Here is a 16240-nt window from a genome sequence, read left to right as displayed (position 1 = left end):
AGTTGACCCTACCAACCTATCTTGCTCGAATAGGAAAAAAAGCAACGATTATACGCCGTCATGAACCCCTTTTGCGAGACAAACAAGAAACGGCCCTGAAAAGAATTTCAAAGCCTGAACGAATCATAATACCCTTGGTATAATACAAAAACGGCATTCGGTAGGCACGCATTTTGTTTATCCTCCCCTCTCCCCACCAAATACACCGTCTCGTCCGCTTGTTGTGGCGTTCGCATGGGTATTCTCGTTGTTCCAGCTTAGGTATGTGTGATCGCCCAATTTACGAGGTTTGATCAAGTGCGTTACTGTGAAGAGTGCGCCGAGGACGATGCAGATACCTCCGACGACGACGTAAGCAATTCCAAGGAATGGGTTCTTGCCGCCCATGACGGTGCCGGTGCTGATGATAATGGCCTTGGTTCCGCCGTAATCGATGACGTTGAAAACTGGAAGAGTACGGAGTAAGCCACGGCGCCAGGGGAAGGGGTAAGGGAAACTAAGGGATAGACTTACAGTGGTCAACATTTACTGAGTACGACCCGATTTGCATAGTCATGTTCTCGTTCTTCTGCGCTAGCTTGCTGAATGTTGGCAAACCTGCGAGGCGCATCCAGACATGGAATGCTTCCCAATCCTCGAGCTTGGGGTAGTTGTCCGGTGTATACGCTTTGCCATATCGGTCTTCCCAATTAGGCGGCACTGCTACATCTTTGAACAAATCGTATTCTGACTTTCCATAGAGCTCCCTGTCACTACTCCACGCAATACCCTTTTGGGTCATGGGATACGTTGTGTTTGGAACATTTTGATCGGTTGGAGTCAAAAATGTCGGGCTATAAAATGTGTCGTTGAACATGGAATTCGCTGCCAATCCGCAAGGGTAGTATGGCTTGGTTACATTGTCCACCGTCGTAGTTGTGAGCGGTGTGCAGTCACTGCCGTGGATTGCGCTTGCTGAGACGGCTTTGCCAGAAAGCTGGTCAGTATTGAACGATTTAGCATAGCGTCGATGGTTCTGATAGAAGTTTGTAAGGCGGTAGTAGAAGTAGACCGGTGGCTCCATATTATTAGGGATAGAGAAGTTGAGTTGGCACTGCCAGGTCTCCATTTGTCTATCGCCGAATTTGATTGGGACACGCCGCCTCGACCACGTTGGCATCTTTGCTTTCACGGTAGAGCTTTTATTCTCGGCGAAGTGCATTTCGTAGTGAGGGACTTCGACATTGTCGATTGGCCAGTCGGGAGCATCTAGATGGCATCGCGAGTAGTCAAGGATAATTTCTTGCACCTAGTAAACAATCCAATGTTAGCTTGATCGAACACCATATATATCGTCTTTGTAACGCGCAAGAGTACTGACCACTGCGCTAGCATATAGCAATCCTCCTCCAATAGGCGCAAATATAATTCCGATTATGAAGAATAGCGGGAGAACGGTCTTTGGGGTGAGAATAGGTCTGGGTTTCCGTCTCGGTCAGCACAACTCTTTGTGTATACAGTCGCCATCTATCTGCCTACTTACTGCCATGCTTTCAATCGTTGTTGGCGGAATGCGGTATCTGCGGCACAAGAATCATCAGTCAGCGCCGGATCTCATAATGCCATAACGCCAAATATATCAGGGGATGCTCACTCGCAGGTCTCCTGCTCTTCTTCTTTTCCTCTGGTTGCAAATTAGGATCCTGCGAACTGATGGAGTCTGGGTGCTCCAGTGGCGGTTGAGTATTAGCCATCTTGCGCCGATATCGAGATCATATGTCGGATCGGCTGACGGTTGAATGCGATATGACGAAGCCGTTGTTATGTTCGAAGGGTCGTTGTCCTTGAAGCCAAAACGCCAAGTTGAGATGCTTCGCCTCCATCTGTCAGCCTCCCGTTGTTCCCGGAATAGTATGTGTGGCGGATCGCACCGCCACAGCTACCCGCAGTTCCGGTATCCGCCACTTATGGCTACTGATTAATAGCCACTGAAAATATACTCACGTCGCGGGGCTTCAAATAGTAAATTTTCTATTGAGCTTTCATTTGATTTCTTTAATAGCCGGGTTTAGCTTGAGTTTGATCTTATTTATTAGGAGCTAATGACTAGCTAGTTATCTACATCTACCTACTCTAAGCCATAGCTATTTCTGTATATATTGCTGCAATTCAAATTATTGTTCTACTCGTCGCAAGGCAACGACATCCTACAACAAGATATCATCCTCCATAACTATTCATCCCGGAATATATAGGCTCCCCCGGGTCTCATTGCCTCCTCATACCTCCTGGCTACTAACTCGCGTTCAAACTCGTGCGCTTTCTCGCGCTGAGCCATCTGTTCCTGCGTCGTTGGGAAATCTGCATCCCAAAAGCCCGGCGGACTCTTCGGTCTTTCATATGCGTGTCTATGTCGCCCGAATTGGTTGGCTAATTCTCGGGTCTTAGCTTGCACTAGAATCTCCTTTCTCTCATCTTTGCTCATCCCCTGAAACTTATACGCATTGCCACCTAAGAAGTCCTTAGCCAACTTCTCGTCTGCTTCTTGCTGGGATGGGTTTGGAGCAATCTCCCTATCGAAAAACATAATAGCCAGTGCACGGAACTGCTTCCCACAGCATCCAGGTTTGGTACAACTCGAAAGGCATTGACGTTCATATCGGTTGCGTACCACATCCGTGAAAGCATAGTTATAACCCTGATTGTATGCTGGGTTGATTTTGAAATCCTGGGGACTCAGCATGCGTATTTCCCGACATCTCAAAGGCTCGTTATCAGGGGTATCATCCCAAGGAGGATCCTCCTCAGCTCCACGAGGGCCTCGATGTCGCGATGAAGAAGGCCGTGACGGGTCTATAGAGCCCCCTGCCCGTTGATATGACGGCCTAGAATGTTCAATCGGGTTTCTCGCAACGCCTTTTGAGGTAGGTGTAGTAATTCCAGCTGTCGTCCTAGCTATATTATTGGTAGGCCTCGACATCTCTGTGGATTTGCCATTGCCATCCCTCGAAGGCTCTACAGCACTTCTGAACGTCGCGTTCGAGGACGGTCTAGCCGGTTCAACGGAATTTGAGCTTGCACCTTTGCTTACTGACCCTGGCTGATTCACATATGGACTTTGTTCCTCGGATTTTGAAGGGCGTAACCCCTCCTTCGACCGGCCAACATTCACCTCGCGTGCCAATCCAGACTTCGAAGGGGTTCTTCCGCCAGCGGGCGAATCTGTGCCAAGCGGACTGTGTGGGCGACTCAGGCGAGCTGGGCTTAGAATGGACCTAGCTGGAGAAGGCTGGTCAAGCAAGCCATCCAAGCGGTAATTTGAATCAGGCGTGTTTCCTTGTCTTCTTGTTTGAAGAGGCGCGATATTCTGTCCATCTTCACTTACGCCCTCGATTGCTTTTTCAATAATAAGCCGACGTCGCTTATTTGAGGCTTCTGCGTCTAATGTTCGTGGCAGAACAAGGCTATTGGGATCGAGCGGCTGAAGGGGAGATTCTGCTTCCCTGAACCCTACTTGGGATATGGTTATCTTCTGTTCAGATGGAGAATCATCATCAGAAGCGTGCTGACTTGGGCTTGGGCTTCCAACACTGAACTGCGATTCATTCGAAAGCTTCGAGGCTTGCCGGGATAGCTCCAACTCACGGCGCCGCTTCTTTGGCGTGTTGACTTTCTGCCCAATTTGATCAAGATCGATGCTCTGGCCGTGGTCCAAGTATCTCATTGCAGCAAGGCCCACCGGACTGCTAGAGACAGTCTCGACCTTGACTTTCATATCGGGACTTCGCTCAGCTTGCTTCGTGCTTTTCCGCTTTTTAACCCTGCGAGACGATACCACTACCGGGCTGCTAGATAGTTGCTGGGGGTCGTAGGATCGGGCTTCCTTAGCCGTGTGTGATCCAGGGCCTGGGCTTCTAGGGAACGCAGGAGGCATGTCGTCCTCTGTTGAGCTTGAATGGTCAGGCTCAAGCGGTTCAAATTGTGTATCTTCCACGCCGATATTTTCGTTGAAAGCATGCTCAGCTCCTGGTCCCTTGACTGGGCTACTTGCGGGTATTGCAGCCTGTGTATTGGAGGTCGACGGACTGCCTTCCTTCTCTTCACCTAGTGAGTGTAACGGCCCACCAGCTCGTGGCGCTGCTGCTACTGCATCGTTTGTGACTCTATCGTTTTCTAATCTTGCTTGTAAGGTCAGAATTTCTCCCTGCAGCCGTTGAATCTTGTCGTTGTTCTCAGCGACTGTCTTTTTCAGAAGATCTGCATTGGCCCGCCAGGCTTTGGCCAAGCTCTTCTGCTTCACAAGACTCCCGGCCAATTGACGATTCGCGTCCTTGACAGCTTTATGATTTTCATATAACTTATTGAATTTGGGCACCAGGGCGTGGTATTTATCCTTCATAGTAGAGTCTAGCTCACACACGTTTCCCGCTGGAGAAACCAAATCAATTGGTGCCAGAGCAAGGTTGGGGCTGCTGCCAGGATCGCTCAGTCCCGCAGGACTTGCAAAGTTATAAGAGTGCTCTCGGTGTTCGGCCTGCTTCGGGGCTTCCGCCAGACGCTTGTGTTCCTGGGCCTCCAGTTGCGACAACTTATCTCGATCCTGTTTCCAATCCCTAATGAGGCGAGCATTTTTATTTGCCAAGTCTTCGACCCGTCCGGGTTGCTCACGAAGAAATCGAAGCTCATCTCTTGAAATGGATGTGAAATTGGCGTCATCGAGTTCTGGGTGCCGGGATTATTCTATTAGTACAAATATCGCATGTAGTAAATGGGTATTCCTAATAAAGCTGGTCTCACCGGCGCCAACTTTCGTGTCAATGCGGCTGCATATTTTGGTCAATTCTTCCAGCAGCTCCTTATGGCCTTGCCTCAAGCTGTCCATCGTGCCAGCCCTACAAGGACGGGGAAGTGGTGATTGCAGACAGGAACATCGACATGAGTAATGAATGATACTGGAAGACGCGTCGCGGGGTGGAAGTCGCGTCTTGAACCCATTCTGTAAGCCGCCAAAACCAGGCACCAACAACCCCAGGCCTCAGCTGCGTCAAGGTCTCCCGAGGCTAAACTTCATCTTCATCCATTGACCACACAAGCAACTGCCAAATACTACGTACCATTGGCATTATTGACGATAACGTTAAGCAACATCAACATCAAGGTTAAGGCCACTTTTGACTCGCTATGATGCTTCCTGGCCGCCGGAACTCTCTACTTCCCGAACGCAAAGCTGCGCTCGCTCCTCTAGCACCCATTGGATCAGCATCCAGCGGCAATGAGACAGCTGTGTGGTGATGGCAGAAAGGAGAGGGAAGGATAGAGAGGGAGGGTTCTGATTTCGAAATCTCCTCTCAAGATAGCTCGCTGGTTATGGCAAAGATGGATCCTTTCTCTAATCTACGAGTTCGTAGGTACAGTAATACAATGTGTGTGGCTGCCATCTGGTGGAATCTAGACCTTCATATAACCGCGGTGTCGGTTGCGCTACCAGTCCCGGATGCTACGTTATATACAACGGCCCATTTCAGGCCAGATTCATGAGGTGAAATAGCTCTAGAAATAGCGTTTTTCAGCTCTCTGTACTTTATTTGTTCCGGATCCGCCGCTAGGCTGTCTTTCTACAGTATTTGACATCAGGCTAGACAAGCTTCTGTACTGAGGGGATATTACCCGGTGAGCACTTCGTATATGGGATGAGAATGAGCCAGCCTCGATCAGGTCATCTACAGCCTGATAAACCCCACTTGCGTAGTAGCTGCACGTTTATTTTTTTCTTTATGTTCCGAGCGGAGCTCCCCTGGCAGATCTCACCAACCTGCTCTGCAGGTCTTGGTACATATTAAATACTTTCCGTCCCGTCCTACGCCCAACATATGACTGCACATTTATTCAATATGGATCAATTAATACGAACGATTAATATCAGGCTGTACACTCACATCTCATTCTTATCCCGTTTTCTGCGTTGTATCTTTGATGTTTACGCGGGATACATGAAGCTCAAGAAATGCCTTCCCCACACATGGCAGCCTATTGAAATCAGGGCCATCATTCACCCATATTGCACGAACAACCTTCTCATATACGTTTTAAGCATATAATACCTTCTTTTCTCTTGCCATTGCTTTATTTTTCTCCGCAGTCAACTTTCGTGAACCTGATAATCCCTGATTACAGTTCCTGGATTTCAAGCTTATCGTCCTTCACTCTCCTGTCTTTCAAAATGAAGTCAACAATTAGCTGTATAGCCGTTCTCCTTCAGGCCGGCCTCGCATTCGCCAAGCCGTATCCTGATGGATCGGATCATGTCGCGAGACAAGTAGTTGGCCCGCCCGGGATTTCAGGTACTATCAGCCCCGTTTTATATCACAATGCATTTGTTTTATATCATTGGTATCATTGATTGAGCCTGAAAATCATTCTCTAACTAGTCTTAACTTCTAGAATGTCTCTTCGAAAATGATGCACCCCCAGTCGGTCCACCACCCAGGTGCGAGTTAACTAAGCCTTGGCCCTAGTATAAATCAACTAAGTACTGTTTTAGCAATCCTAACATTGACGTCCTTGGCTTTTGCTCGTCATATATTGCCCCCACGAAAGTTGTCACCAGAACCGTTCTATCCACAGCCTTAGTGACGGCTACCCAAATCACAACCGCTAAAGTTACATTGACTACAACCAGAATCTTGACTACGTGAGTGAAGTTTGAAATCCGGCATCTTTAGGAAGTATACTGATAGCCAACCTCTCTAGTTCGTCCTGGACAAGTACTACAACGACTACAACGACCACGACCAAATCCCCGTAGGTGAACCTTTGAACATGGCTTATTCTGGGAGTCTACTGATCAGGCTTTTGATAGGACGGTGACAGGTCCGAGTCCGACAGATAGCGGGCTATGTCCCACTCCAGTTACTAACATGAACTGCGGCATTGCTGGTTGGGGTTATGCCACCAACAATATATACACTGCGCAGCCGATAAAAGCTACCACTTGTCACCAGCTATGCCTGCAAGCCCCTGACTGCCTTAGCTTCCAGGTCATGCAGGATACCAACGACGCTTCCCCACAGTGTAACTTGTATAAAGTCCCTGCCACCGCAGAAAATATCATCCCTGGAGCTGCCTCGCCATATCTATTCTACGATCGAAACTGCCTGGAATACTCGCCTGTAAGGTCTGTTGTCTTGTATACACGGGGTGTCTGCTAACGAGTAACAAGTCGAACTGTAAATCAGCGCGGAACCTTGCTCGAGCTGAAGCGGTCGGGACGCCTTGGTTCCTCACCAACGTCCCTCGGGAGACATTGAGCGCTATCTGTTCTTGCATAGTTACTGCTCCCCCACCAGGGACTACCGTCACCGAGACTCGGTCAAGAGGAGCCACGGCTACTACGACGGTATGTTGGTTTTATAGTCGTTACTTCCGAGGGTTATGTACTTACTCATGCATATGCAGATCGGAAAAACGACAACTGAATTCTACACTGTGACAAAGACGACGACTATGTGGGGCTGAGACACCACGAGTATTGTTGGCGCGCATTTCTAAAGCTGGTGAAAAAGGATTGGGGTTTACGGTTAAGCTCCTAAGGCCGAAAAATAATTCAATTAATACAAACCACAGAAGGTTGGGTGTTGTGGTGATATATATACGGTGGGAGCATTCAATTGTGTTGCATTTCGTCCTCCATCACATACGACCCAAGTTAGCACCCTCCTGGCACTCTCTGTCCCCTTTTTATTTCTCCTCACGCGATAACATCATGTTATTTTTATAGACGACCAAGTGGTTCCTCTATATTCTCCACAGGAGATTGCACAGCCTATGGACCCTGTGACACTAATCAGCTCATGGTCAACAGTCCAGAATTCATGAGGCTCAAGTGCGGCTGCCAGCATTCGCAAGTCTACTCCGCCATGGGAGTCATTTGATTGGCCATTTCACGAGAATGCGAGAATTGGATTAATCTTAACCCAAATGTCTTAGTTCTCAACGCCGACTACGCCCGTGCCCGTAAGTAGTCTGGGCTTTCGAGGTTATCGGAAATAACATCATCGATATGTGCGCCGAACCAGGCAGCCCTCCTATGACCGAAATCTACACCTTCGAGAGCTAGTACGAGCAGCGTGCCCTACTGGATGTTGTGGAAGGATTGGATAGGTCGTCGTATTTGAATAACAATAGCCAAGAAAGCTCATCTCCGTCTTGCATGGATTGCGTTTGCTAGCGACAAGGCTGACCAGATTCACAGTGCTTTGCGGACGAATATTGCACCGTGGCGCCTTGGACCAAGCCGGCGCTCCAAGCTTGCTGGGCAACGGCGATGTCGATCGCAGCACGTGACGAGACGCAGCGCAATCAAAACAACACAACACGCTCTCCGGCCAGAGCCGCCAGAGAAGGTCGTGGGAATCCGCATGGCTGGATTGAAGCTGGTTTAAAGCCCTGCGCGCCTGGCAAGGATATATTGACAGCAAAATCGGCGGATTAGGAAATATTCGATATTTGCTTTTGCACACCCAATCGATGCCCACAGGTGTGATTGGGCCCATACTACTGTAGCTGCTACTCCGTACAACCTAGCAGTTGCGGCTGAGTTGGTGCAGCCCGTCCAACAACTGACAGCAGCGGATTTGGGAGGCTCCACTCTTCTATTGTTCCTTCGTCGCAAACTTGAGCCATGGTGTGATGCATCTGCATCAGTTCGGGGTGCCATGCGTTATTAATAGTTGAGTCGGCAACCGCAACGGCGCGAGGGACGCTCTCCCGGGCCTGGGTTTTAGGTCGCTATTTATTCAAGCTATCGTTCCATTGCCCGTGGGTTGAAATGGACGAGGGGGAAAAGGGCCATTCGTGGGTCCCCCCAAGAGTTTGGGACGTGCAAAGTTGATTTGAGCCCTACGGCGCAGTTGCCAACCCCAGGCTACATGTGGAATACGAGGTGCCAACACCAAGACAAGAGAGTCTGGAGAGACGCAGTTTACCTTCGTGCCCACGGTCTGCCCCGGAGCCTCGTAGGGCCAGCGGATACAGCCTCTACTTCGCATCAACCCGGGTCCAAGTCCTCTGTTCAGTTCAGAGTTCACAGCCCCCTCGACCCCCATGAGGCCGCTCAAAAAAGGGAATAACGAACGACAGAGGACCCATCGGACGAGCATGTCTTAAGCCTCTTGAGGTTTGGACGAGCACTGACTTCGTCTTATTTGCTGGCCCTGCACACGCCCCTTGTGCTCCTCGTCCAACCATTCCATGTCATACTTCGGATCTGCAGCTGCTGAACTGCAGTCCGCAGCCACCAAATGATCACCGCCCCAGGACGAGGTCCGGATTCCCAGTGCGGAGATAACCTACGACTGGACCATACTAATAACATTTCCCCAAGTATATGGTTAGATACCCATGGCCTGGGCCCCACGCTGCTCCTTTCTCGGTTTTGCTCCCTCTCTCTCGTGTTCTTTCCTCATCATTAATCGCTTGCGGTCCGATCAAATTCGCGACTGCCAAAATGTTTGTGCCTCTGTTGGCAATCATTGCCTTACAGTACCAGATAGTGACAGCTACGGAAGTCTCAGTTACGGTACCTCCTGAGGCGCTTGTCACTCCTGGTCCGAAACTCTACAATCGCGCGTCTTTGTCGTTAGGTGACCCTCGGTTTCTCGGCTGGCAGGTTGATGGCGGAACCGGTGAGTCCTCAACGATCATTATATAAGACCTGGAAAATCTATACTGACTTTATCATCTGCTCAGTCTATCAGCGAACTTGCGCCAGTGGATACACGTATTCCGTTAGCTCACCATATTTCGCATGTTGTAACACTGCCGCGACAACATGCTCTTTCGTGAACAACTGTAATGGCTTCTATACTGCAGTTTATGCTAGCTCTTCGCTCAGCTGGTACGCATATCCGAGTTATGGCACGTGAATTCTCATTAACTCTATCTCCGCCTACAGTTCCGACTATTGCATCACGGGAAGGATATTTGCTTCCGTCAGCGATGAATCACCTTTGACGTATTTGGGATGCGGGAGCAGCAACTATTGGGCCGTGCAGAGTAAAGATTCGTCCGGTATAATGGACTGGACTCCTGGAGCTCCTTCAGTAGTAACTCAAACACTCGTCAAAACTACACAAGCAGCAAAATCTACCTCGACTACACCGGAATCCACACCCACATCCACATCCACATCCACACCAGGCGCATCCCCGGCTACCACAGGTCCATCGTCCCAGACTACCACCCCAGTGCTACCTGGTACGACCTACTCCCATCTGATATAGTACCATCATTCGCTAACTTCTTTAGAACCAGCCAAATCTTCAAATAACGGGGCCATCATCGGCGGTGCTGTCGGTGGATGTGCTGTCGCCATCGGGCTCATCGTCCTTGGAGTCCTCTTATTCCTTCGTCGCCGGAAGAACAACGCTCAACCACCACCACCACCAGCTATGGGATCTCCAATGGCCCAGCAACCATATCCCGCTCAATTCCCGCCCGGAGATATGAGACCCAACTCATACATGCCTCCCAATTCGCCGCCGCCGCCTTGGGATGCAGCGCATGGTCCACCACCACAAGGGGGATATTTCGCACCAGGTCAAAAACCACCCGGACAGCCTTACCAGTACGAAGCTGTTCCCAGTAACGCGCCTGGCGAGCACCCCCCACACCTGTATCCACAGGGCGTGGCCGAAGTGCAGGGCGTGCCAACTCCACACGCTGTTGAGTTGCACGGAGCATCGATGCAACACCCTTGAAAGGAATAATAGTTGCTTCGGAAAGTGATATCATTCTTCAATTACATACACACGAGGAGCCCTGATGGAGGATAGGGCGTTGTACAGGTGTACCATGATAAAATATTCTTGGTACCGGATACGGTATTTACCGGGCGTTCTGTTACGAGCGCCTTGGGGATAAGCTTATTTAATTGGGGTCATTGTGGAGTTTCGGTGGGCGTTTGTGACCCAGAGGTGCATGTGCAGTTCATTATTACGAACTTGCCGGAATATCAGCCAGATAGAGATGCAAATGATACTTGCAATTTAGCGTAGTAGTAGCGATAGCAGCTATACATTATGAATATATTCAATCTTCTAGGCCGTCATCATCATCATCATCATCATCACCATTATTATTGCCATTAGAATTACCCTTGCGCGCCTGTAGTCAAGACTTGTCAGCTCTGTTCGTTCTCTTCATTCGTAGCCAACGCGTCGCGACTTACCAGTCGTGTCCCAGCATCCTCGGTATTCGGCAACTCAGACATACCACAGACAATACCTAGCGACTCGGCATTCTTGGGGCCAGTAATGATCCCAAATTCCCCGATGGCATTGAATCTCCAAATCGTAACATAGCCCTGCCAACTATTGCGATAGTTGCATTCTTTGAAGTATCTCGGATGCCCGTCGTCAATGCGTTTGCCCATCGTAACTAATAACGAGAAGGGAACGACCGCTTTCTTACGCGTTTAATTTCTGCAAATGGCGAAGATGGTGTCAGTTGCTGTTATCCTCACAACGGCAATACCACCAGTGGTACTTACAGTGCCAACAGCCTGAAAACGGCCTATTCCACCCCGGCAAGCCATCCAGTCTTCACACCACTCATGCCTTCCTCCGGCTCTGTTAAGCCTTCATTTATTACATCACCAGCACTTTCACTCTCGCGACTCTCCACCCAACCCTTCAAAATTCTCCCTACCTCCCTAAACCTCACGGGCTTCGTCATAAAAATATCCATTCCGGACTCAAATGCCATTTCCTGATCTTTCTGGCTACTGAAACCCGTCAACGCAATGATTAGTGCCGGAATAGCTTTCGATGGTAACAAAGACGGGTCGCGGGAGGCAGTAGATGGAGAATTTGTGATACGCCACGGCGCTTGAACAGGGGAGGAGGGCGAGGCCGGGACGACGGTCGTTGATGAAAGGGGCTCGAGTTGTTGTTGGCGGTCGTAGGCGGCACGGCGTTCCGATTCGATCGTGCGGATTCTGCGGGTGGATTCGTAGCCTGTCATTATGGGCATAGAGACATCTATTCATAATGAGATTAAAAGACAATGATAAGTGAGGGCGAACGGATTAGCTCGAGGAAGGATGGGAAAACATACCCATGAAAACGACGTCAAAACCTTCAGGTCGGCGTTCGAATGCTTGTAAAGCTTGTAAACCGTTTGCGGCTTTTTCGTAGTCCCAGCCATTCTTCTTCATATAGGCCGCAAGTAGCATCATGTTGACAGGGTTGTCCTGAAAAGATATCAGTATTGTAAGTTTATCCCTCGCGGTATCTTTACAAACACTGACCTCCACTAACAACATCCTTGGGGTTGTAAAAGGTATAGGAGCCGTTTCAAAGCCCAATTCGCCACTAGGAGCGTTTTCCAAAAGAGATGCAGGCCTATTCGCCGTGGCAGATATTGAAGACAATTCTGATCCCGTTTTACTTACACTCGCATTCTCTGTGCTCGATTCTTTGCTCTTACTCAGCCTCACGGCCGCACCACTTGACCTCCTATGTAGCATCGGGGGCCTCCCATTGGCCGTTTCATTGGCCATGATATCCGCCGCTGGCGGTATGTTGAGATTAGTAGCTGTTGGCGAGAATTCGATTGATGACTTCAAATCCCCTAATAACCTCAGATTGCTAGTACCTACACCTACCTTGGTATCTTCTAATGTGACTATGGGCAAAAATGCTCTACTATGGAGTCCCATCTGACCTGCCTGGTCTTCGCTCGGCTCTTTGAGAGCGTCTTCTGCGTCAAAGCCGTTCAATAGTGCTTTTGCGAGGCGGTGAGGACCACAGGGTTTGCTGACGAACTCGACTAGCTGACCGACATCAAATTGAGACTTGTAAAACTCCTTTCGTGCTCCATTACTGCAGAGAATGAGCAATAGCCGAGGGCTGCTTCCAGAAATTTTTGTCGATCCGAGGAACGCAGATTCATCCGAGATGACGATATCAGCAACTGCGTCATTGGAGACAATCGTTAAATTGAACCACTCCTCAACATATTTTTTGATGGAAGCCTTTAGGCTTGCGGCCGCAGTCAGTTGGAGATCTGATTTTCCCAACGCATCGTCAAATCCACGCATGGTGACCGTCCGGCCGCAAGCACGCCGTCGAACAGCATCAATGGGGACTTCGCGTATATAAGTCGGATCTATTTCATCTGATTCTCGAGGACAGTCCTCTAAAGGTAGGCTGAGCTTTATTTCTGTGCCCTTGCCCAGATCACTGCGAATGTCGATTAAGCCACCAGACAGATCAACGATTTGCTTCACAATACTCATACCCAGCCCGGTTCCTGGAGCTGTCACGTCCTCCTTGGGACTCAATTAGCATTAACAACAACCATACAGGATAGTAAGTCCGATCGGAATATTCGCACCTGTGTGAAAGGTATGAACAATTTTGTCTTCATGAATTCACTTGACATCCCTTGTCCCGAATCTGATATGGTCATCGTGACCATAGTTCTTTTAATAGCATCATCCCTCATATCCGAGCTCACAGGAGGTATGTTTCGAGCTTCAAGTTTCACCTTGATGTAACCTTCGGGGGTATACTTTAATGAATTACCAAATAAATTCATTGTCAAACGTCTCCAAGTCCCTGGGACTGTCGGAAACGTCCACTGATCTCTGTAGTCTATATCTATGATTACAGTAAGTGAATCATTAAAAAAGTCAAATTGAAGCTCATCCATGGCCCTGGCGCTCTTATCACTGAAGTTTGATAGATCTCGCATTCGACTATTTGTCGTATCCGCTAGTCCTTGTGAAGATAGTCCATTAAATTCAAATCCGGCGAAAACACCATCTAGCACTTCTTCGATAATCGCAGAGACATCGAGGTTTGCAACGGCTCCCATTGGCTGCGCACTTACCTGCCCAAATTTCTTAATTTTGGAAAAGTCCAAAACGTGTTCAATCGTGTCTAGTAACGTTCGGCCACAGATGTCTACTGTATCGACCAAATTCTTTTGGAATCCATCCAAGGCAGTGTCTGCTAAAAATTCTACACTTGCTAGAATTCCATGAAGCGGGCTTCTCAGCTCGTGACTAACGTTACTGATGAAGTCGCCTTTTGCAAGGTCAGCGCTCATTGTATTCAGTCGCGTAACTTCTGACATCACGCTATGCCCAAAAGCAGTAAGATATGACAGGTGGTTCTCAGTAGAAAATATTCGAGTCGCTGAGGTTGACCAAGCGAAAGATCCAATGAAGCATCCAGATGTTGAATCATATAGTGGTGCAAAAAATATTTGTCGGGCTCCAGGAAATGCATCCATCAAACGCAGCATTTCGTTTCGTTTACGACACTTATGACGGGCACGCCTCTTCTCGAAGGACGCAGTGGTGATTGAGATTGGGGGGTCTGCTGGCGTGAGGATGTCCGCAGGCGGGGAAATTGCCCCGTCTTGATCGAAGACAAAAAGTTCACCTCGCGGATAGCGTCTTACAAGAGAGGTTAGAAGACTCTGATCGATGGCAGTAAAACTGGTGGCATGAGATATGCCCTGGTTGGCCCACGAGGAGGACTCATGTGTAGAAAACCCCAGAACATCAGACTTTAATTCAGAAATAGCTTCGTCATGCTTGGCGCGGTTGTTGGGGAGTGAGGTTCGAGGTCGTGGTCCCGGTCGGGCTTCGGTGCCTGTCGAGCTTTCAGGCTCCTGATCCTCCAATCGGCGAGTATCTGTTTCGAGTGTGCTACGTCCTTGATAGAATCTAAAAGGAGCATCGAAGAATACCGCTCCATCAACCTCCATGCCTTCTCTAACAAGATTCGAGGCGCGGGAGAAGGTGGTATGAAGCTGATTTGTAAACCCGTCATTAGCAAATCCGGTGTCTCTCCCACCAGTTAGCATTTCTGCTGCATCATCGGCACCCTCAAATACAGACTTCAGTGGAGGGGCCTGGGGAGTTTCCGACGAAGAGCTCCAGCGCGAATTGTTGAAGTTGAAGCGAGCATCTGAGTTATTGCCGGTGTGCTGCAACGGAGATTGCGATTGACTCGGTGCCACTTCGGATACAGTCGGAAGAGGCCTCATCGATATCGACGCATCAAGATCTTTCCTGTTGTTGCCATAAATCCCAGCCCGATCATTTTCACTGCTCTTCCAATGAAAGCCTACTCCAGCCCCAGCTGGAAGATTGTACTTCCTGACTCGCTGCCAATCCCCGTCCATCGTGCCCTCCCCTTCAATGAACGCATGGAGGGCCTGGCTCATCATTGTCACTCTAACAATGTCTTCTTTGGCTCTAATATTCTCCAAGTGATCCATCACTGTAGCCGCCATTGTAGTCAAGAACTGGGCTTGTTCGAGACTAAAGTCGGTCCTCGGTCTATCGTCGACAACATATACGCAGCCAATGTTGACGCCTTTTTTATTGGTCAAAGCTACTCCGCAATAGAACCTCAAGTACGGTGCGCCCGTTACACAGTCCAGCTTGCTCATGTTTTTGTCGAGCCGGAGGTCTGGAACCAGGAATACAGGAGTCATTTCCGCCGTTGTATCTTGATTCGGCACCAGGCGCAATGTCTGTTCACAGAGCGAGGCCCCGCGCGGGACTCTCGCGCCACTGATAGATAGCCAGGCATTTTGGTTGTGCCCGTCATCGTCGATAAGACTCAAGTTACTCGTAGATTCGGCCAGGAAGTATTCATTCTCGTGGTCGATGAGGGAGACGATAGCTCTTTGGGAGGCCAACCGGAGGGCAATAAGTTGGGCGAAGGCCGTGAGCGCTGTGTCAGAGAACGACTTTTGCGTATTGAAGTTTGTATCTTTTGGAGGAGCTTGATTTAGACGCACTTGGCCAGAATCTGTAAGTCCCGGTATGGCGGCTGGCTCTGTGATGTCCCTCGGCTGGTAGTACCTGCATTTCATAAGCTCCCTGTGACAGCGTACTTTGCAAATGGTACTGACCTGTACACTTCTCTTGCACGAAACGTCTCCGCCGACGGCATGATTGAAGGAAGCTGCTCTCTCAATCAGGGACTAGTCATAGCGGTAATATAGTGATGTGGCGTAGAAGGTTGGCGTTTTAAACGGGTACTCGATAGGTTGGCGCAGGAAGTAAAGTCTCTTCCAGGAGATATTGTTTGCAGATCATAGATGATGGTACCACGGGGGTCGACAGGATAAAGTCCTAGTCAGGTGATCTCCTAAGATCCTGAGCTGTTATATCCGGGTAAGTTCCGGGTTTCAATAAAGACCATTCTGCACATATTTCGCAATGAGACGCAGCGAA

The 16240-nt window shown here is 49.2% G+C and overlaps 6 protein-coding genes across 6 annotated transcripts; 2 read left to right on the top strand and 4 right to left on the bottom strand.

Moving 5' to 3' along the window:
* Window positions 1-177: 177 nt before the first annotated feature.
* On the bottom strand, window positions 178-1733 carry BP5553_05183 (uncharacterized protein; the record flags this gene model as incomplete). Its single annotated transcript, XM_032013806.1, has 5 exons — window positions 178-446; window positions 514-1288; window positions 1361-1457; window positions 1523-1559; window positions 1634-1733. The coding sequence occupies 5 exons, from the start codon at window positions 1731-1733 to the stop codon at window positions 178-180; spliced, it is 1278 nt and encodes a 425-aa protein (XP_031870406.1).
* Window positions 1734-2212: 479 nt separating this feature from the next.
* On the bottom strand, window positions 2213-4861 carry BP5553_05182 (uncharacterized protein; the record flags this gene model as incomplete). The annotated part of the gene is made up of 2 exons (XM_032013805.1): window positions 2213-4701; window positions 4777-4861. The coding sequence occupies 2 exons, from the start codon at window positions 4859-4861 to the stop codon at window positions 2213-2215; spliced, it is 2574 nt and encodes an 857-aa protein (XP_031870405.1).
* Window positions 4862-6199: 1338 nt separating this feature from the next.
* BP5553_05181 (uncharacterized protein) lies at window positions 6200-7494 on the top strand (the record flags this gene model as incomplete). The annotated part of the gene is made up of 7 exons (XM_032013804.1): window positions 6200-6320; window positions 6421-6466; window positions 6521-6670; window positions 6730-6780; window positions 6839-7148; window positions 7199-7375; window positions 7435-7494. 7 exons carry the CDS (start codon window positions 6200-6202, stop codon window positions 7492-7494), a joined length of 915 nt encoding a protein of 304 aa, XP_031870404.1.
* A 1990-nt stretch (window positions 7495-9484) lies between these two features.
* On the top strand, window positions 9485-10736 carry BP5553_05180 (uncharacterized protein; the record flags this gene model as incomplete). The annotated part of the gene is made up of 4 exons (XM_032013803.1): window positions 9485-9662; window positions 9727-9874; window positions 9932-10233; window positions 10285-10736. 4 exons carry the CDS (start codon window positions 9485-9487, stop codon window positions 10734-10736), a joined length of 1080 nt encoding a protein of 359 aa, XP_031870403.1.
* Window positions 10737-11067: 331 nt separating this feature from the next.
* Window positions 11068-11410, bottom strand: BP5553_05179 (uncharacterized protein; the record flags this gene model as incomplete). The annotated part of the gene is made up of 2 exons (XM_032013802.1): window positions 11068-11142; window positions 11207-11410. 2 exons carry the CDS (start codon window positions 11408-11410, stop codon window positions 11068-11070), a joined length of 279 nt encoding a protein of 92 aa, XP_031870402.1.
* A 140-nt stretch (window positions 11411-11550) lies between these two features.
* BP5553_05178 (Uncharacterized protein) lies at window positions 11551-15956 on the bottom strand (the record flags this gene model as incomplete). Its single annotated transcript, XM_032013801.1, has 5 exons — window positions 11551-12017; window positions 12094-12229; window positions 12287-13309; window positions 13375-15865; window positions 15916-15956. 5 exons carry the CDS (start codon window positions 15954-15956, stop codon window positions 11551-11553), a joined length of 4158 nt encoding a protein of 1385 aa, XP_031870401.1.
* Window positions 15957-16240: the final 284 nt, after the last annotated feature.

Source organism: Venustampulla echinocandica, assembly GCF_003357145.1.
Source record: "Venustampulla echinocandica strain BP 5553 chromosome Unknown scaffold_2, whole genome shotgun sequence".
In the NCBI taxonomy this organism is placed as follows: Eukaryota; Fungi; Ascomycota; class Leotiomycetes; order Helotiales; family Pleuroascaceae; genus Venustampulla; species Venustampulla echinocandica.
This window is presented reverse-complemented; position numbering and strand designations above follow the sequence as displayed.